Below are 18,094 nucleotides of genomic sequence, written 5' to 3' on the forward strand. Positions count from 1 at the left end.
GCAACTCGGTAACACCTGTTCAACTCATCACCGCTCACAAGACTGAAGAGCAGGGCAAAAATATAGTACCAACAAACTTAAGACGCTGCTGGTTTCTTTATCATCACTGCAAAATTGAAAGTTGGTATTCATTCTTTACCAAGTCGCCTGATTGACACGTGATGCCGTGGTTCTGTGTAGGTCTGTCCAAACCTTGTCTGGCGTCCTTTCTCAGACTTTTTCTTTTTCTATTCTTTCGTTTTCTTTTTTTAATGTTTTAGACATCAATATTACCTCAGAATGATATCATAAAGTGAGTGGTCTAACTACGCATGAATATCACCTCGGAGGAAATAATAGTAGCATGTATTTTTCTATTTGAAGATTGTCATCGTTTTTGGTCTTGTCAGTTTTTACAAATTGGATTAGTTTGGTTTTCCGTGTAATCACTACATTTAATAGTTCACCAAGTTAATTAGGCGGTCATGGTTTAGCATTACTCTACTAATTCATTCGTGAATTATACGTTAGTACGCGCAAGCATGAAATGCCATTACTTCTTGATCAATCATCATGACGAAATAAGGATGTATTCTTACTACAAAACAAATTATCTTCCCCGTGATGGAAGGGGTGGGGTTTACTTAATACGTAATTAGACAATTAATTCTTTAGAAGTTCTTTGAATAGAGGAAGCTAATTCTTTGAGAATTTCATTGTCTTGCCCCAAAAAAGAAAAAAAAAAGAAGAAGCTAGCATTGCTATATTTATGAGGAAAAACTCAAAACTTATATCAACTACGTTCACATCCTGTCCTTGTATGGCAATTAAGTTTTGTTTGAGCACTGCGGGTTCATTGCATTTTTAGCCCATTTAACCAACTTTTAAATCCACCCGTCTAGGACCGGTGGACATGGCCTAACCTAAGTTAACAACCAAATGAGGCCTAATCCTTGGGATTATCAAGTTTTGATCAAATCATGTTTACTTAAAAACAAACATAGATTATCCAATTGCAAGTTGGAGCTAGGGACAAGCGTGGAAGTTTGTGAATTGACCAGCAGGTGAATGTCTGAGTAGGAGGCGATGCACTTATTTTAATCCCATAATTGTGCTCCTAAATATCATTAATGACAACTCGGTCCAACTAATTGGTGTAACAGAATTGGTAGGAAGAGGAGTCATAAACCATGACATGAACGTCATGGGTCAAGTGGTCATTTTCTCTATGGAGAGAACATTCTGCAGTGCAAAAAATGACAAATAGAAACATCCAAAGAGTGGATGGCTGTGACCTAATTCCCTTTTGCATCAGAAGAAAGTGACCCTTATTTCTGTCTTGAACTCAGAACAGTTTGCAATTTTTTGGGGGGGTCAATACCTCATTTTGTCCTAGCTAGATAAACAATAAGATTAGTCAGAGCTAGCCTCACAGGAATACCCTCTGCTGACCCTAATGTTGCTTGTCCCGCATTAATTTGACACGATCTCCACAATTAATGACCTCCTAATTCTTTCCTCGGAAAGTTTTTGTTGTGCCATACATAGAATCTTTTTTGAGTGGAAGTATGGTTCATAAATGGATAAGGTATTAAGTTTAAGCTGACAGATTTAAAGGCAAACTAATCAATAAAATTAGCATTAGCTTCTTATGCGTGAAAAATTAAATAAAGCTAACAAGAAGTGTAGAAAGATTTTGACATAAAGACTGTACTACTTTCCAAGGGCTAGAACAATTGTAGTGTCATTTTTTGATAAATGATAAATGTTAATTCAAACAAGTATAACGAACCACTACTCATGGCTTAAAAAAAAAAAAAAACTATATTTCTACACTCCAAAGAAAGTGAAGTTTATTTCCCATTTTATATAGTTAAATAAAGAAGAAAAGTGGTTATATGTTGACTTGAATGGTGTAATTCTAGAAGAGTCAAAATTACTCGTTTTATAAGCATATAAAAAATAAACATATTAAACTCCTACATTTTATATTCTTCCAAGTTTATCCTTACAAATTATTTATATAACATTCCACTTATTCCCTTTTACGGCCGACCATTTTTTCCAAGATGGTTTAAGAAACGAATGCCACGCCAGAGGCAGTAGCAGCTGAGAGTTTGCGAGTACAACATTCTTATAGTCATTAACAACATACTACCCTCACGAACCAATGTATGACATAATAAAAGTAGAAGAAAAAAGAACCTATTAGCCTTCTAAATCCTATTACGTTGTTAAAAAGAACCATGAAAGAACACATCATAAGAAGCTGAAAAATAATTTATAGGCATTCCTTACATAATAGAAGTCAATCCATAAGACATATGTTGAGAAAATGACATGATAAACATAAATTTCAAGTCCCAACACTTGTTTTGCTTTTGTAACACAAAAAAAAAAAAAAAGACAAAGGAGAAAAAAAAGCTTGTACCTTTCTTTCATGAGTCTATTCTTGATTTATATTTTTTCTTTAAAAAAAGTTCATTCATCAAAATAAGTAGAACCTACTTCTTTTATTCATCAAAGTTTCTTCATATTTAATCAGATGAAATTTTTCATCATTTACTTTTAAAATGTTAGCTTTTTATCCCTTACAAATTCAAGTTAACAAAATTCGATCCCATCCTAAATTTTTGACTATTTTTTAGCATAAAATCACAAAGTGATTTACATGTAGTTATTTTTTTGTGTATTAAATGGTCAGACTTTTAGTAACAAAAATGAATATGAACTAGGACCGATCTCACTTTTTTTTTCCGAGAAAAATGAATATGGTTTGAATCAGTGATTCATCCGAATGGAAGATATATAGGAGTATCAATGTTATCTTTATTTGTATTATTTTCTTATATATGTTATATCTATTAATTTCAGATCTATATGTATCTGTGTCATGTTTGTTTGATGTATTTTCTACCATTAATGCAGATTTGTTTGAATTAAATGATCTTTTCTATCAAAAAAAAAAAACTCAAGTAACTTGCATATTGATTTCAAAGTTTGTACTAATCGAGTCAAATCCAAATCGAAATTGAAACTTTACCCAACATAAATTGTTATTTGTCTTTGGCTTGATTAATTGGAAAATAATTTAAACACGTTCCTACCAAGTCAAATTCAATTTGAACATGAAGTAATTTGATTTATATTTAACCCTAATCACACGAGGTCACTCCCTTATAGTACTAGAATTATATCAGCAAATTACGTGCCCAATTAGATTACGGGTCTTGGCGAGTTGAGGATACAGGACATGTTACGGCCAATGGGCAATCGAATACTGTTACAAGTCACAGTCAGCCGCTTGACTCACCCCACGGAGGATGGACCCACGTGTCGTGTCACGCGGGCTTCCAATCTGGACCCTACGCGTTGATTTTCTTTGACTCTACAAGCCACACCCTTGCCGGTCATAATAAGTAATAACCACAACTTTTTCTTTTTTCTTCCCGAAAAGGATAAACCAAAATAAGAAATTAAAATGCATGTTTTATTTTATCTATATCCGAACTCTTGTTGGGAATTTGCACTTGCAGCTGCCACCGTATACATACAGCAGCAGCCGCGGATAGACTGTTCAAAGCAGCGTAGAAATATTTATTTGTTGACCCTTGTGTAGTCAGAAATTTATCAATCTTGACCGTGGAAATCGTCTTTCTCTAATAGCTTTTCTTTCTTTTTTTTTTTTTAAAAAAAAATCAATACTGGTTCTCCATTTGTCCTTTCTTGGTGATCCGAACTCGTAATCTGTTAGTTATTATATATGCCTAATTGGGTAACTTGAAAATTTTTGGTCCACAATTACCTTATCCCTCATCAGTATAAGCTCTCTTCAACTGATGAAAACTTTTAGGTTTATTGGTTAACTCCAATATATAGTTGCTTTATTTTAGAAACAAAAATATTCCGCTCTTGTAATTTTAATCAAGACTGTTGTTCAAATACAACACCTAGTTCTTTTTTTTTTTTTTTTTTTGAAATATACGGGTTTGTTTGGATAGAGGATTATTTGCCAAAATTTATTTGTGTAGCCTGGGGAAATATTGGGTATGGTTTGCGTATATAGCATCTATATACATATTCCAGAGGGCTTGAGTGAAAATATTATCAGTTTTTCTTTTTGTCAAAAATGAAATATCATCAGGTGATACTCTTATATTTCTACATTTAAACTTTGTTTTTTTTTTTTTGTTTGGCACAGAACAAAATATCAAACTCCAACCAATTCTTGCTAAAACTATAATGTACTAAAGTACACAAGAAAGAAAAAGAAACGTCACAGTTGCATATATATGTGCATATATGGTTGTTAAAGGCCCTCTCCAAATTTCATGCATTATTGAAGCTGTGGAAAATGAATCGCTGACCAATGTCTTTTTTTCAACATGTCAAAGTCAATTTCATTCTCCCGTGGATTGTGTATTAGATTTTGCAAAGAAACGCGAAATTCACCGAAATCCAAGAAACAAATGCAAAGGGTGTCACTGTCCTTGCTTTTTGATGAAGAAATTTAATTCATGGAACTCACCTAACTTGCCTTTGAATTGTTTGTTTGATTTACACAAGTCAAAACAAAACAAAACAAATCCCGCTTGGCCTAGCTTACATCAATACATTGCGGTATATGATTCAAGGTTAAGAGAAAGTGCCTAATTAATTAAACAAGTTTGGGTGGACTTAAGACGAAATAATGACTGACTTTCAAATGCATCTGATGCCCTGCAAGAGTCTTTCTTTGAAGTCCTCTCAGAAATTATAGTCCACATAATCATATGATTGACACCAATTGAGGATATATTTGATTAGAATATCCCAATGGGAAAAACTGAACGATGCCTTGCTGCTTCTGTGATTACCCCTCATATCTTTTAGCCAACTGTTTTTACGTTGAAACGTAATGGAATAACAATTTCCTTTCTTTTGTAGGCCAAGCGGTAGCAGACCTAAAATTACTTGAAGTGAAACTTTTTATTCTTTTGTCATTTGATGAAGCCTCACAATTTTCACTTTTCATTGTGATTTTGTTTTCTTTTGTGCTGGCCTTGTGCATCTTACTTCTCAATTTTGTTGGTTGTATATTTTGTCTAGCTATCTCATTATAAGCATTCCAATTCTCAATTTTGTTGGTTGTATATTTTGTCTATCTCATTATAAGCATTCCAATTTTTCATCAATTTTAATACCGTCCAAAGATACCTGATTTGGAAATCTGCAGACTATCAAAATTTTGGAAGACTTTCATCTTCATGATTTGATTGCAAGTTCATATCCTGTTGGTGTCTTTAGGAACAGCTAGCAAAAACTTTATTTCATGAAAATTAAAGCGACTCGATCACTATCGGCTGGGAAAAGATCATGGCCTCGGGCATACATCAATGAAGATATTTTGTGATCAAATCATAACATATAAACCATACATTCTACAGCGTGAAAAAATGCAATTAGTTGATGGCATTTTAGTTTGATTTTTGTATTAAAACATTTGGCATTATCAATGTTATCCTTCATAAAACTGACATGAGTACCTCTTATGAAGAAAATCTTCAGCTACTCAATTGATACCATCATTCTACTGCTTTATTTGTTTATTTTTTCTCAGATCAACTGCTTAATTCTTTACGATTAATTATGCCTCATTACACCGTGATTCACTGTAGGGCATCAATTCAGATAGAAATACATATCATTCACAATCATATTGAGCCTTGAAAGGGAAGTCTACAAATGGTCCTGAAATTCTGGTTCCCCAGTATATAAAATTTGAGCCGTAGATTATATCAAGGCCAAAGGTACAATATTCGTCCGAAACTGTGATGTGGCAGCCAGATTAAATTTCATCATCATACCATCTCCCTTTGTTAATAAGCAACAAGAATAAAATAAATTCTGTCCAGAAAAAGAAATTAATATATGTATTCTAAAGTGGTCGCGAGCAGAATAAAATATTTTACTATCAAAGAATTCGATTCAAAAATTCCTTCTTCATTAATCAAAACAGTTTTTTTTTTCTCATGTCATAATATTTCAATATTCTCCCTTGCTTTGTCTAATCATCATCTATTAAAATGTCAACCAGATTCCGGTAGTTCCCTGTCCGTACCCTCCAACCGTTTCACATACACTAGTATGTGTGTGTGCGTGAGAGAGTCCCTATATAAATTACTCATCACCAAGCTGCAATTCCCTTTCATACAAGCCAAACTTAGAAAGAGGACAGAGCTAGCCTCAAACAAAGAAGAGGAGAAAAGCTAAGAAATCAAGAAACTATTGCAAATCAAGAAAGCAATCAGAGAGCGGAGATGGCAGATGAGTTTCAAGGCGAGGTTTGTGGTGGGAGTTGGTGGAATTCATCAAGAAGCATGTTTGGATCGTCCCCTTGTTCATCTGGGATTCTTCATGACTTGGGAAGCTTTGGATGGTCGACTGACTTTCTAGACTCGAAAGCAAGGTCTAGTGATGATCAGTCTGGTAATTCGGCTAACTCTGATGGTTCTATAGTGATTCAAGATTTGCAAAAACCCAACCAGCCTGAGTCAGCCAGCAACCTCTCTATAGATTCAACCCTCCAAATTTTGGGTATTGGCCTTTCATCTCCATCAACAACTGATTGGGATCGAGCTTTGATGTAAGCTAGCTAGCTCAAACTCCTTAAACTCCTCTTCTTTTTTTTTTTGGTATTATGTCCCATTATTAATTATCTTTTCTTTAAAATCTCAGTTGTGATTTTTTTAGACATTTATCCCACTAGTTTAGACATCATGGTCCATGCATTTGTTGCCAAATGCAAAGTAGCGTATAGTTAAAGATATTCACTTTTGTAATGATATGGGAAAAAGGAAGTCAAGTTGATCAATAAAGTTATGGTTCTTTCTGCTTGTCATTTTGTAGGCATGGGAGTAGTAATGGAAGGTCTGATCAAAGCAATTACCAACCCATGCTGCAAGAAGACCACAATTCGAGCATGAATTATCGGCAAGAAAGAGGGCTCGATAGTTGTCCTGCCGATCAGATCCAAAAGGACTGGAGTAGTACTCTCAAGAACAACTTTTCCACCATAGTTGAAGAAGATTCTTCCATTAACTCCTTTAAATCTTCCGGGAATCAGTCTTTGAATTCCATCACCACCTCAAGTCAATGTACGGCGGCGACTTGTGCTGGTGTATCCACCAGCTTTCCAATTAGTTCAGCTTCCTACGGTTATTCTTCAACTTTGCTGCAAACCCTTTTCGATACTGAAGCATCTCAACCACAACAATCTTTATACGGAACCCGGCCAATGAACTATCCATCTACCACAAGTTACCAGAACGAGTTTTCACCTTCTTTGCCCAGATTTTCTCCCTTGCCAAAGCTACAAAACACTAACAGCTTGCAACTCTCGACCAACCCGAACTTCTGTAATGGATCAGCTGCCGCTTTCAATGATTTGCGGGTCAACTTTTTCCCTTCAGTTCAGTCGCAGTTTCCCTCGTCAACGTTTAACGAGAAACCAAGTCTTCCGAGCATCACTGCAAAGGTAAAGGGTTTTTACTTCTAGCCTTATAACCAGGGTTCCATTCTCTGGGACTTCTAGCCTTATAACGAGGGTTCCATTCTCAGTATCCCTTTTTTTTTTTTTTGGGGGGGGTAGGTTCCATTCTCAGTACCTTTATTTCCCCTAGATCTCTTTCTTCTTCTTTATTACCTCTCCCTTTCTTTAAAAATGAATAAAAAAAATAAAAAAGATTGTGAAACTGGATTGAGAAGTCTGATGATTATAAGCCACTAGGGTTTTACACTTTTACTCAGTACTCAAAGTTGATTCATTTCTTGAAAATTTTCAGGTTAGTAATGATGGAATCCGAGGTTTAGGGTCCGTGGCAAAGAAAAGTAGCAGTGAACCGGCATTCAAACGTCCTCGTATTGAAACACCATCGCCATTGCCAACTTTTAAGGTACAATAGCCCTGTTGATTAAGCTTTTGACTAAAGTGATCTTTAAGCTTTTTCTTTAATTACGAGTCAAGATCATTATAACTACAAAGAAAGATGAGACGTTTTCGGCTTTGATATACCAGGTTCGAAAAGAGAAGTTGGGGGACCGAATAACTGCCCTCCAGCAATTGGTTTCACCTTTCGGAAAGGTAAACATCTGGATTTTGTTTTCCTGCTTTTTCTGAAATTACTATTCATATAGGGTTAACTTGGTTTATTAACTATGTTGCTCTTACTTTCAGACAGATACTGCTTCAGTTCTCCATGAAGCTATTGACTACATCAAATTTCTACATGATCAAGTCAATGTAAGTCGTCCTATTATCACTTTTTCTAGAATTTTTCTACATGATAAAGTTCAAAAAGTTAATCTAAATATTCAAAACTATGAGAATAACATTGATATAATTCTTTCCTCATGAATGGTTTTAGGTGCTAAGTACTCCATATTTGAAAAATGGATCACCCATTCAGCGTCAACAGGTATGGCATTACACAGCAGTATAAGATTTTCCATAGTAGTAATGTTTTCTATGACTTCCACAGACTAATGTAAGTGAATTACTAATATGCTCTGCAGGCTTCGGATAAAGTAAAGGATCAAGAAGGGTCAAAAGAAGACTTGAAAAGTAGAGGGCTTTGCCTGGTGCCCATCTCGAGTACCTTTCCAGTTGCTGCTGAGACTACAACTGATTTCTGGACTCCGACATTTGGGGGCACATTTAGGTAGAGGAGGAGGAGGAGGAGGAGAAGAAGAAGATAATAAGCTCAAAACTTTACACGAAGGAAATCATATAGTATATACTAGCTAATAACAAGTTAATCTCATACTAATCCTGAAAAGTTGGTTGGATGAGTGAAAACTGATCAGATTGCTGTAGTAGTATGCATGTATTGAAGAAAAAGCAAGACAGGAGAAAAGGGAAAAAGAGTAAGTGGCCCTCTCCAAGGAAGGGAAGCCAGCCAATGCTGGGCCATCTACAGGCAAACATGATGTAGCAGTGCAAATGATTAGGTACCAGGCTACCAGCCAAGGGAAAATTATATAGAGAGCTGTAAGTTTCAATGTTTTAAATAGCTTAATTTGAAGTTGATTAGGAACAGGAACAGGTGCTAAATTTAGCTGAAGGATATAGACGAATTAGTTTCAGAGGACATGTATTGTTTGTGGAGCTGGATTTAGCAGATTAAGGGAATTTTTGTTCCTGTTTCTTTATTTAGATTATTTAAATCAAGGGTTGTTACTTAATTGTCACCTTTTTCATTCGTCCAAATTACCTGATTTAACAAATCAAAGTAGATGAAATAGTGACATATTTTCTTGAATTTTCAGTACTAAAAATGTAAAGTTTGTGGATGGGATTAGTTTTGTTTGTTATGGCTTTTGAATTGTTTATCAATTTGGAATGTTAGTGGAAGTCAGAGGGCGTCCCACTGTTCCATCTTTTAGGGTTTCTCATTATTGGTATGAGCCATATAGCTTTCTTTGTTCATGCACGCGTTGTTGCCTATGGTAGCCTTCCAACCTTTTCTATATTTTGGTACTAACAATGCTCCTTTTGCTGTTTTCACTTGCAAAACAAAGGCTTATGCTCATTCAAGGACCCCTTCCTATTTTTTACAAAAATTTCCTTCACCATGAATTTTGAGTGTAGCTAGCTTTACATCCACGAGGTGATTGTCATCAACGAAAATTTAGCTTTACTCTTTCTTTGGTTGATTCTCTTTTTGTCTCCCCCCCCCCAAGTTGGATAACAAATTCCACACCAAATGGCTCATTAGTTTTTCATCAGTAGTTGTTACTTAATTTTACTTAATTCGCAGATAAACAGACTCTTTTTTTCTCATATAGAAAATAAAAAAGTATAGTAACGTCTTAATTTTTTTCAAACTTTTTTTTTATTAATTCAATTTACCCCAAAAAAGATTATTCATCAGGCAATTGTTCTTTGTGTTCAATTTGTTTTTAGATAATAACTTCTTAATTAACAACATAGATGACTAAAAAAACAATCACCAAAAAGTGACCTGGAAAAGAAAATGTTTAAAAGGTAAAGAAATTAATCTAATTCAACTTTACACACCTAACTTTTTAATCATTTAATATTATGTTCCTCCAACTATGAGTTCAAGTACCTTAAACTAATCGCCATTACTTAGCCCTTTGGCACAATGTCACCTTGACTTTTTAAACTTTTTCTTTTGAGTACAATAAAATTGGCGTTATATCATTGTGGCAACACAATTCAGATTTAATTTATACTCTTTATCTAAATAACATACCATATCGATATGGAGCAAAGAAAAATTAAGAAAAAGTTAATCTTATAGTAATTAATGCTTTAATGTGTTCGGTTTAAATAAGATGCTAATTAGAAACTGCAGTGATTAACATTCTCTATCATCATTCTTCTTATTATTTCATTTAGTCTTTAAACATCTTAAGGTAATCTCGTTGCTAAATGCAACGTTGTCATTATGCTTAACAAACGTAAGTTCGTCTCTAACGCAAGAAATATGTGATCATGACCATGTCAAAATTTGGATTGTGATGTGCAAAGAAGAAGTAGAGGAGACTCTGAACTGTTTATCTGCTTTGTAGAAATAAGCCTGTGCACTAAGGATAACCAAAATCAGAGCGGAGCCAGCCATTCAAGAAAGAAATAAGGACACTCAAACTGGGAAAGATTGAGCAACTCAATGTACATGGGTAAATGGTGTAAGAATTGTGCGATTTATATAAAGGTTATATATATATATATATATAGGTCCATTTCTCATGGGGACCTTATCCATCTTTATATTGGTGCAACGGTGGAAAAGTTTTGAAAAATCTCTTTCGGGACTTCATTTTCCGAAGGTTCTCAAGTCATTACTTTCAAACTAAAAGAATTTCCATCTGAAAAGAACAGTGATGCTATCTTATTTTGTTTTTATTACTTTTTTTTTTTAATTTTTACATACAGTTACAACTGATCACACCAACATTTAGTGGCACACATTTTAGCTCTAGAAGATTATACAGAAGAACATCCTCTTATGGGATGCATAAGACAAATATTCAGGATATAGCTATTAATTAGCCAAGCTTGGACGTTCCATTAATGTATTTGGAGTACCACAAACATGATGAGAATTGACAATTGGCAGCGCTAAGTTAACCAGTACCTAATTAATAATGGGACTCGAGATTTTCCTTCTGTAAGACATGTAAAATGGGGTACACCTGGTAAAAAAGAAAAAAAAAATTTCGTACAAAGATTATTTGAGAAGCTTAAATTGGAAGAATCCCACGGACAAGCGACTGATCACAGAAAAGTACTTTGACAGCATGCAGAAACTTTACTTGACAAGTAATTCTTTGGGCTCGAGGGGTATCCACTTTATTGTCTTTCCGTGACAAATGATTTTTGGATCGATCGGATAGTGAGTATTATACCATATATGTCTACAATTACAGCATCAGGGATCGGTGCCTCTTCCTATATATCAAGTGTTCATAGCAAAATATTTTTGATCCTACATATTTAGGAGATAATTAGTATGAAAGAATACTATAAAGGAAAGGCATCTAGGCATCATTGTGATGTTAATAAAAAAAAGGGTACATGACTCCCGGACGTAACAATCTTGCTTTAGTGAACAAGACTTCTTTTCTCATTTTGGCCAATCGGGGGCAAATTCTACCGTCCATCTTCAATGAGAAGTCTTACTTATTAAAAGGTCCTTTGCCTTTTTATACAAAACTTTGCACCTGATCTTCCGAGGCCTGCCTTTCATTCGAGTACAGCCATAAAGTGATTCATCTGATATTAAAGTAGATCTTTGCAAACTGTGATGGCCAGAAAGGTTTCTGATCCCCTTCAACAATTTGAATATATATGTCTTCAGTGTTGAGAGATGCCAATTGTGATTCATCCGTATCCATTGATCGAGAACTCACAATCACGTACGATCCAAAATTGAGTTTTAAGTATACAAATTTTTGCCACTAAATTGATCAGTAGTTTGTACCATCATAAAACATGTCGTTACGTACGCTAAGATCTTTCTATAGGTGCAAACCTGCCTAACAAACTACAAAGAACATGCATATATCCCATAACGATGAAGAAAATTTCATCAAACACCTTTGTATTTGTCTGTCCCCTTATTAATAAGGGGATTAAAAGATAGGTAAAGACATACCTTACTGAATGCAATTGACATCGAATATATGTTAATAAATCAAATAGAATTGGTAGCAAACTAATGTTAGGCTAAATTTGAATGGTGATTCTATTTCTTGTGCATATATCAATTACGCATAAATGTCTTTGTCCAGAATTAAAGGAGGTGAAAGATAGAAGAAATGCATAGACACAATTTGTTTGTATGTTTTTGTAGGATTCCGAACTTTCATGAATACACAAGCTTTGGGGGAGCTTCCAGAGAGTTAAAGAAGATCAGATTTCTGTCTGTTTCCTCTTTAATTAACAAGTGGTTTGCGACAATTTTCTGAAGATGGACTGATAGGAAAGTTTGGGAAAAAGTGAAACGAGATAAAATGCTATCTAGCATGGAGGACCTCCTTTAAGAAGATGAGATGGACCACGAGTCTCCTGGAAATATTCTCTGACAGCCTTCAAGCTATACAAGGTAAATGCATGTGGCCATGTCTGTTGAAGCTATTCTCAGAACTGTGTAAAAAGCCACATGCCATCATCAGTTTCGAGCTTGGGATCCATCACCCCCCTCTCATGTAAAAGAGAAAAATCATTGTTGGTGCAATATTTACCACCTATCGGGTGGCAGCAAATCTGTTGGTGCAATATTTACCACCTATCGGCAGGCAAGTGATCGGCTGTCAAGCATCAGCGCCAACACAATCTAAAGATTGTCCCTCAACTGATTGGCCGATTCGATTGCTTGAACTTCTCATGTGTTTTTTATCTAACATGATGAACAATGTCTTTCATCATCTCATTCAAATACAATTGTTAATCTATAAATGGTTATGTTGCAAATTTTATTGACCCGCTATTTGGTTTCACACACACCTGTTCTTGGTACAAAATCCACTAATCTATTCGACGTGACTCTTTGTTTATATTTCATGCCAGCTTGCTGAGTTCACAGCTTGATAACATTTTCAATTTGGTTACAATTCTTATTCAGTTATGCCAGATTCTTAGGCGTTACTGTTTGGGTCGATGGACAAATACTGGGCCATCTTGACGAAATCCATATTAGAAATGGAGAAGAATCTGAAAAGTTCGGAAAATGAAGTCTCGCCCAATTACATGGGGCGACAGCCACATGCAAATGGATGGGCCAATGATTTCTCCCAAAGCCCAAATCTTAAACAAATCAAACATCTTTGAATTGATTCATCTTTAACCTACCGCAATTTGCCCACAACAGTTATCCAAGAAAACAAATATTTTTCTCATTGTTTCCAAGCTACTGCAAGCAACGTTCATTGCTTTTAGTATCCGTTAAAATTTTGTGGAATTCAGCAAAGTGCTGCTACCCTCGTACAATGTTTTGCATCGTTTGTTGTATTTGAACTTGAAAATTGCTTCGCCCATCAATTTCAGTAGACAACCATAGCGGTCTACTATTTGCGCCTCTTTTAAATTGTGCAAGAGATGCATAATGGTAATAACAATCCTTAATCTCCAAGACGGCATCTCAAAATGGTAGACAAATAATGATCTTTCAAACGATTGTCCAAAGAGTGTCTATTAGGCCCTGGATAACGCACCTAAATCACACTCAATTTATCGTGTGAATATATATTAATAATTATTCTTGTCCTCATTTGTATTTATACACTTTTTCTAATTAACTTTATACACTCAATCTTTGGGATAAGGATGTGAGATGTCATTCACAATCTCCACCGAGGAAACAAAAAAGGCACTAGCTACAATTGACAATTGAGAACAATCCAAACCAAGTATACCAATTATGTCCAAGAATTTCAAAGTTCCTTAATGCAGATTAAAATTATACAAATCAAGAAAACATGAGCTCTAGGAAAAGGGCACATTTATTGTAGTAATCTGTTGATAAAAAGAGAGAGTCATATAGGATAACTGAAATCATTCAGATCCCTTCAATTTCTTGGCAATGCCTGCAATGTATTTGCCCTGGTGGAAAGCAATTTGCAGCTCAAGCTCAGTAGGCTGTCTGGAGCCATCACCAGCAAAGGTTCCAGCGCCATAAGGACTGCCACCTTTGACCTTCTCCATCTCAAACATGCCAGCTCCAGCAGTGTAGCCAATAGGAACAAAAATCATCCCATGATGCACAAGTTGGGTAATGGCTGTCAATCTGCAAATATTTTCTCAAGAGTCAGTTGAATCATTTCTCATTCGCGTCCAATGTCTGAAAAAAGATGCTCTAGAAGTCAAATTATTAATCCAGTTGGTCCTTACGGGGTGGTCTCCTGGCCGCCTCCTTGGGATCCCGTCGAGTAGAAAATACCAGCAGGCTTGCCTGCCAGCTTCTGGGCTCCCCACAAGCTGCCTGTTGCATCCATAAATGCCTTAAATTGGGCAGCCATCATCCCGAATCTGGTGGGGAAGCCAAATATGAAAGCATCAGCCTCAGGGAGTTCATGTGGAGTAATTATAGGGACATCGCTCTTTTGGGGAGCACCCATCTTTCCAAGAATTTCCGCAGAAAGAGTTTCTGGCACCTGTTACACATTACAATAAAACTCACATCAGCGTGTCTGCCTAACGCTTTGAACTCTAGTTTGACCCAAATATGCTGAGAAAAACCATTAAAAACAAAAAAAACAAAAACAGATGTGCAGTCTTGACATAATTTCTAATTTGACTTTGACAAAATTCTCAAAATTAATAGTCAAGTCCAAGAATCTAATGACAGTGTTTAGGTAGGACGATGCACAAACCTCTGAATTTCCCCTAATTGAGAATGTATACTTTGACAATACCAACAGAAGCATTTATTGATATCGTCTGTGTACGAAGGCTACCAAACAACTAACATTTAGTCCATATGTGTAATCTGCAGGAGCAAAATTTGTACAAAAAGAAGTTGCATTAATTTGGACAATTCCAGTTACGTGTCAAGTACCTGCCACAGCTTTACCTCCACCCCTTCCACACAATCAGCTCCCTTCTTGATCTCATGGGCAAGTTTCTCAACATGTCCATAGGTTGAGTAGTAACTGCAACAAAGAAGAAAACCTTTTATAGACCGAAATCTAATTCAAAGTGGAAAACTTCAGGCTTTTAGATTTAGAAAACACGAAGCAGCATGAATCAATCCAATTTTTGATTGGTCTTTTGCTATTGCTTTCTACAAATCTAGGAACCCAGAAAACAGTCAGAGTGAAAGTCACCATCAACCAAAATCTGCAGTTGTGGATTTACTGTAGAGATGATAAAATCAGAGAGTCAAATGCACTTGCAACTATAAAGCACATAAAGAGATTATAATCCATGGACAACATTTCGTAACCTTTCCCACATATTAACATTCAAATCACAACAGCCAAACATATTAATGGACAAGAATAATTCTAAGATCCAGATGCGGTTCTTTATGTTCAGGGATAGACCAAAGTGCAACAAAACAAAATAATTGCAGCAAATCATAGTTGTATACAAACATATAGCAATGAGTTTCAAACCAAAAAAAGATGCATGATATGATCAGGCCCACAAAACAAGATAAAGATAATATGAAATACTGAGATGAGAAAACTAGCCCCATCCCGTGATTCTTTTCATTTGAAATGGAAAAGACATCAACATAAAGGGACGACGACTGAAACAACCCTGATGCATCCTAAAAGAATGTAACGAGTGAGAAAAGCGTACACAATGTAGACTTTGGTGGCCATTGGATCAAGAAACTTTCAGTGGTTGAAGAGAAGGAAAGGCAGCTCCTTTGTTTTAAAGTATACTGGGAGATGGAAGAAACGTTGGAAGATTGCTTAAACAAAAGGGTGAACCCCTGTATATATAGCGGGGAACGAGTTGACCTTTCAATTCGTTTTTCTTTTTTCTTTTCACTTTTTTAGGTGAGAGAACAATACAACTGAATCGCCTCAGAGCAGTCTCAGATTAATTTGATCTGTCGTTTTTTGAATTATTATTTGTCTCTGTTAACAATTAATGGAGTCTTCGCTTTTTTTCTTTTTCCTTTTTTTCTGGTAGAAGCAAAATATGGTGGAATCTGTTGCCTTAAAGAAGTTTAAAATTTATGTCCCGTCATATAAGTTGTTGGTGAACATTTTCTCTTATCAATACTATTGGAAACTTGTGCAGTTAATACAATATCTTCCTTCCTGGACTAAGGGCTCCATCGGTTATCAGTAAAAACCGTTTTGAACGATCTAATATTTTTTGAATAAAATGTAATTCTATGTGAATTATTTATAAAACTTAACAATAGAGACACAATTATTATATATAAGATCCACATAAACAGTAACAAAATATCGCACCTATGTTGTAAGAATCTTCAAGAAATTTATAGAGTTACAAAACGTTTAAAAAATGTTACACTATCCTGCTTCCTTCCTTATTCTTCTTTACATTTCCTTTCATATTAGTTTTTTTTAACTATCTTTTTTTTTTACTATTTTTTTTTAACTATCTTTTTTTTTAACCTTCCCTACTTCCCCTATTTCCTTTCTATCCCAAACTTACCAGTCAGAATTTGAACCCTAATCTACAAGGTGGGAGTTTAACTCTTTAGCCACTAGGCCTTCACCCTTCCTATCACAAACTTGCCCATTAGAATTTGAACCCTAATCTACTAGGTGGGAGTTTAACTCCTTGGCCACTAGCCCTTAACTACTAGTGGTTCCATGTCATATCAGTTGTTGGTAGACATTTTACTAAAACAAATTTTGGCAACTTAAGTAATTGACAAGATATTCTCCTTAAGCTTCTTTATTTTCCTGATATTGCAAGGATATTGGTTGGACCTAAAAAGTTTTTTAGATACGAATCTACCAATTAATGGAAAAATAATCAACAGTTGCGTATCTCTCGGACGGGACTGCAATGAATTGTAGATCGTAACATTAGCGCTAAATGGGTCAACAAAACTTGCCCAGTATGTGCACTAAAGGTTTGCGTAGATGACAAGATTTTTTTTTTTTTTTTTTGGTAAAAAAAATTGGATGAGTTCGATTTTGATTATCATAACATATCAGAATATGCTCTTAAAGCCATAGGTTATTTTAAAGTTGTTCTTATAGACAACACGATTTTTTTTTTTAGAAAACAGTTCGTTCTTATCAATTGATTCAACTTGTATTTAAATGCATAATAACGTTCATTTTCAATCAGATAGATCCTAGTGGATCCTGCCCAAAAAAAAAAGAGATATCAGATATGGTAGAGTAATTTCGGGTCTATCCCAAGCACAAATATTCATTGTTACCGTCGGTTCATTGATGGAGCTGCTTGGACCATTTCCGTCATTTTCCATAATAATTAAATAAACCAATGGTTGATGTCACGCTTCTCATCATTACCTCGTAATCTTTGTTTATACTATCTGCAAAATCATCTGGACGGCTCAGTTGTATATCAATGGCTAGCTTGCATTTTAGGAAGAACTCAAAAGAAGGTGCAGCTGGGAACAAAGAATAAGAAAAAGTAAAAGTAGCAGTTCTAAGTAACTTTCGTGATGGCTCTTGGTTTTTGTTTCGAGAGCCTATCTTGGATTGGTCCACTACAGTTCGGCCATCAATATTCTAGACTACATCATTGACTTGACCACATTATCTTCATGGCTTCTGCGCTAGAAAAGATGACAATCCCTGAATTATTTTTCCTTCTTTTTATTGTTTTTTTTATTTTGTTTGTTAGGTCTTTTTTCTTAAAAACATGCTCATGGGGAATGAATGGGGAACAGCAAAAGGCTTTAAAAAATTGCCTAGTGATGAATCTCAACACGACACAATCTGATTATATATATATATATATATATCTTCTCCCTCGCCAAACAACAATTCCATTAACATGTTTAGGTTTCTATCTTCTGTCGACAAATTTGCATAGTTTTGCATGCATGAACCTGTGATTAATTTGCTCCATCTTAATAATACTTCTTGTCTCATAGCTCGTAATCAACACTAATACTCCAAAGTGTGAGGCAAAGAAATT

At 35.3% G+C, this 18,094-nt stretch overlaps 2 protein-coding genes across 2 annotated transcripts; one reads left to right on the forward strand and one right to left on the reverse strand.

Moving 5' to 3' along the window:
* Window positions 1–6,186: 6,186 nt before the first annotated feature.
* LOC113760439 (transcription factor bHLH112) lies at window positions 6,187–9,207 on the forward strand. Its single transcript, XM_027303011.1, has 7 exons — window positions 6,187–6,604; window positions 6,868–7,495; window positions 7,803–7,913; window positions 8,036–8,101; window positions 8,195–8,260; window positions 8,385–8,435; window positions 8,533–9,207. The coding sequence occupies exons 1-7, from the start codon at window positions 6,279–6,281 to the stop codon at window positions 8,680–8,682; spliced, it is 1,398 nt and encodes a 465-aa protein (XP_027158812.1). The 5' UTR covers window positions 6,187–6,278; the 3' UTR covers window positions 8,683–9,207.
* A 4,666-nt stretch (window positions 9,208–13,873) lies between these two features.
* On the reverse strand, window positions 13,874–15,910 carry LOC113762083 (NAD(P)H dehydrogenase (quinone) FQR1-like). The gene is made up of 4 exons (XM_027305341.1): window positions 15,791–15,910; window positions 15,042–15,135; window positions 14,375–14,637; window positions 13,874–14,270 (listed from the first exon to the last, which is right to left on the reverse strand). Exons 1-4 carry the CDS (start codon window positions 15,811–15,813, stop codon window positions 14,039–14,041), a joined length of 612 nt encoding a protein of 203 aa, XP_027161142.1. The 5' UTR covers window positions 15,814–15,910; the 3' UTR covers window positions 13,874–14,038.
* Window positions 15,911–18,094: the final 2,184 nt, after the last annotated feature.

This window comes from Coffea eugenioides, chromosome 2, assembly GCF_003713205.1.
Source record: "Coffea eugenioides isolate CCC68of chromosome 2, Ceug_1.0, whole genome shotgun sequence".
In the NCBI taxonomy this organism is placed as follows: domain Eukaryota; kingdom Viridiplantae; phylum Streptophyta; class Magnoliopsida; order Gentianales; family Rubiaceae; genus Coffea; species Coffea eugenioides.

Bases quoted from the DNA above. Each gene is read 5' to 3' on its own strand.
- LOC113760439 (XM_027303011.1), top strand. From the start codon at position 6,279: ATGGCAGATGAGTTTCAAGGCGAGGTTTGTGGTGGGAGTTGGTGGAAT. The intron at 7,914-8,035 runs GTACAATAGCCC...TTGATATACCAG, and splicing joins CGCCATTGCCAACTTTTAAG to GTTCGAAAAGAGAAGTTGGG. The intron at 8,102-8,194 runs GTAAACATCTGG...TCTTACTTTCAG, and splicing joins TGGTTTCACCTTTCGGAAAG to ACAGATACTGCTTCAGTTCT.
- LOC113762083 (XM_027305341.1), bottom strand. From the start codon at position 15,813: ATGGCCACCAAAGTCTACATTGT. The intron at 15,136-15,790 runs GTACGCTTTTCT...TCTTTGTTGCAG, and splicing joins GCCACCAAAGTCTACATTGT to TTACTACTCAACCTATGGAC. The intron at 14,638-15,041 runs GTACTTGACACG...AATGTGTAACAG, and splicing joins TGGAGGTAAAGCTGTGGCAG to GTGCCAGAAACTCTTTCTGC.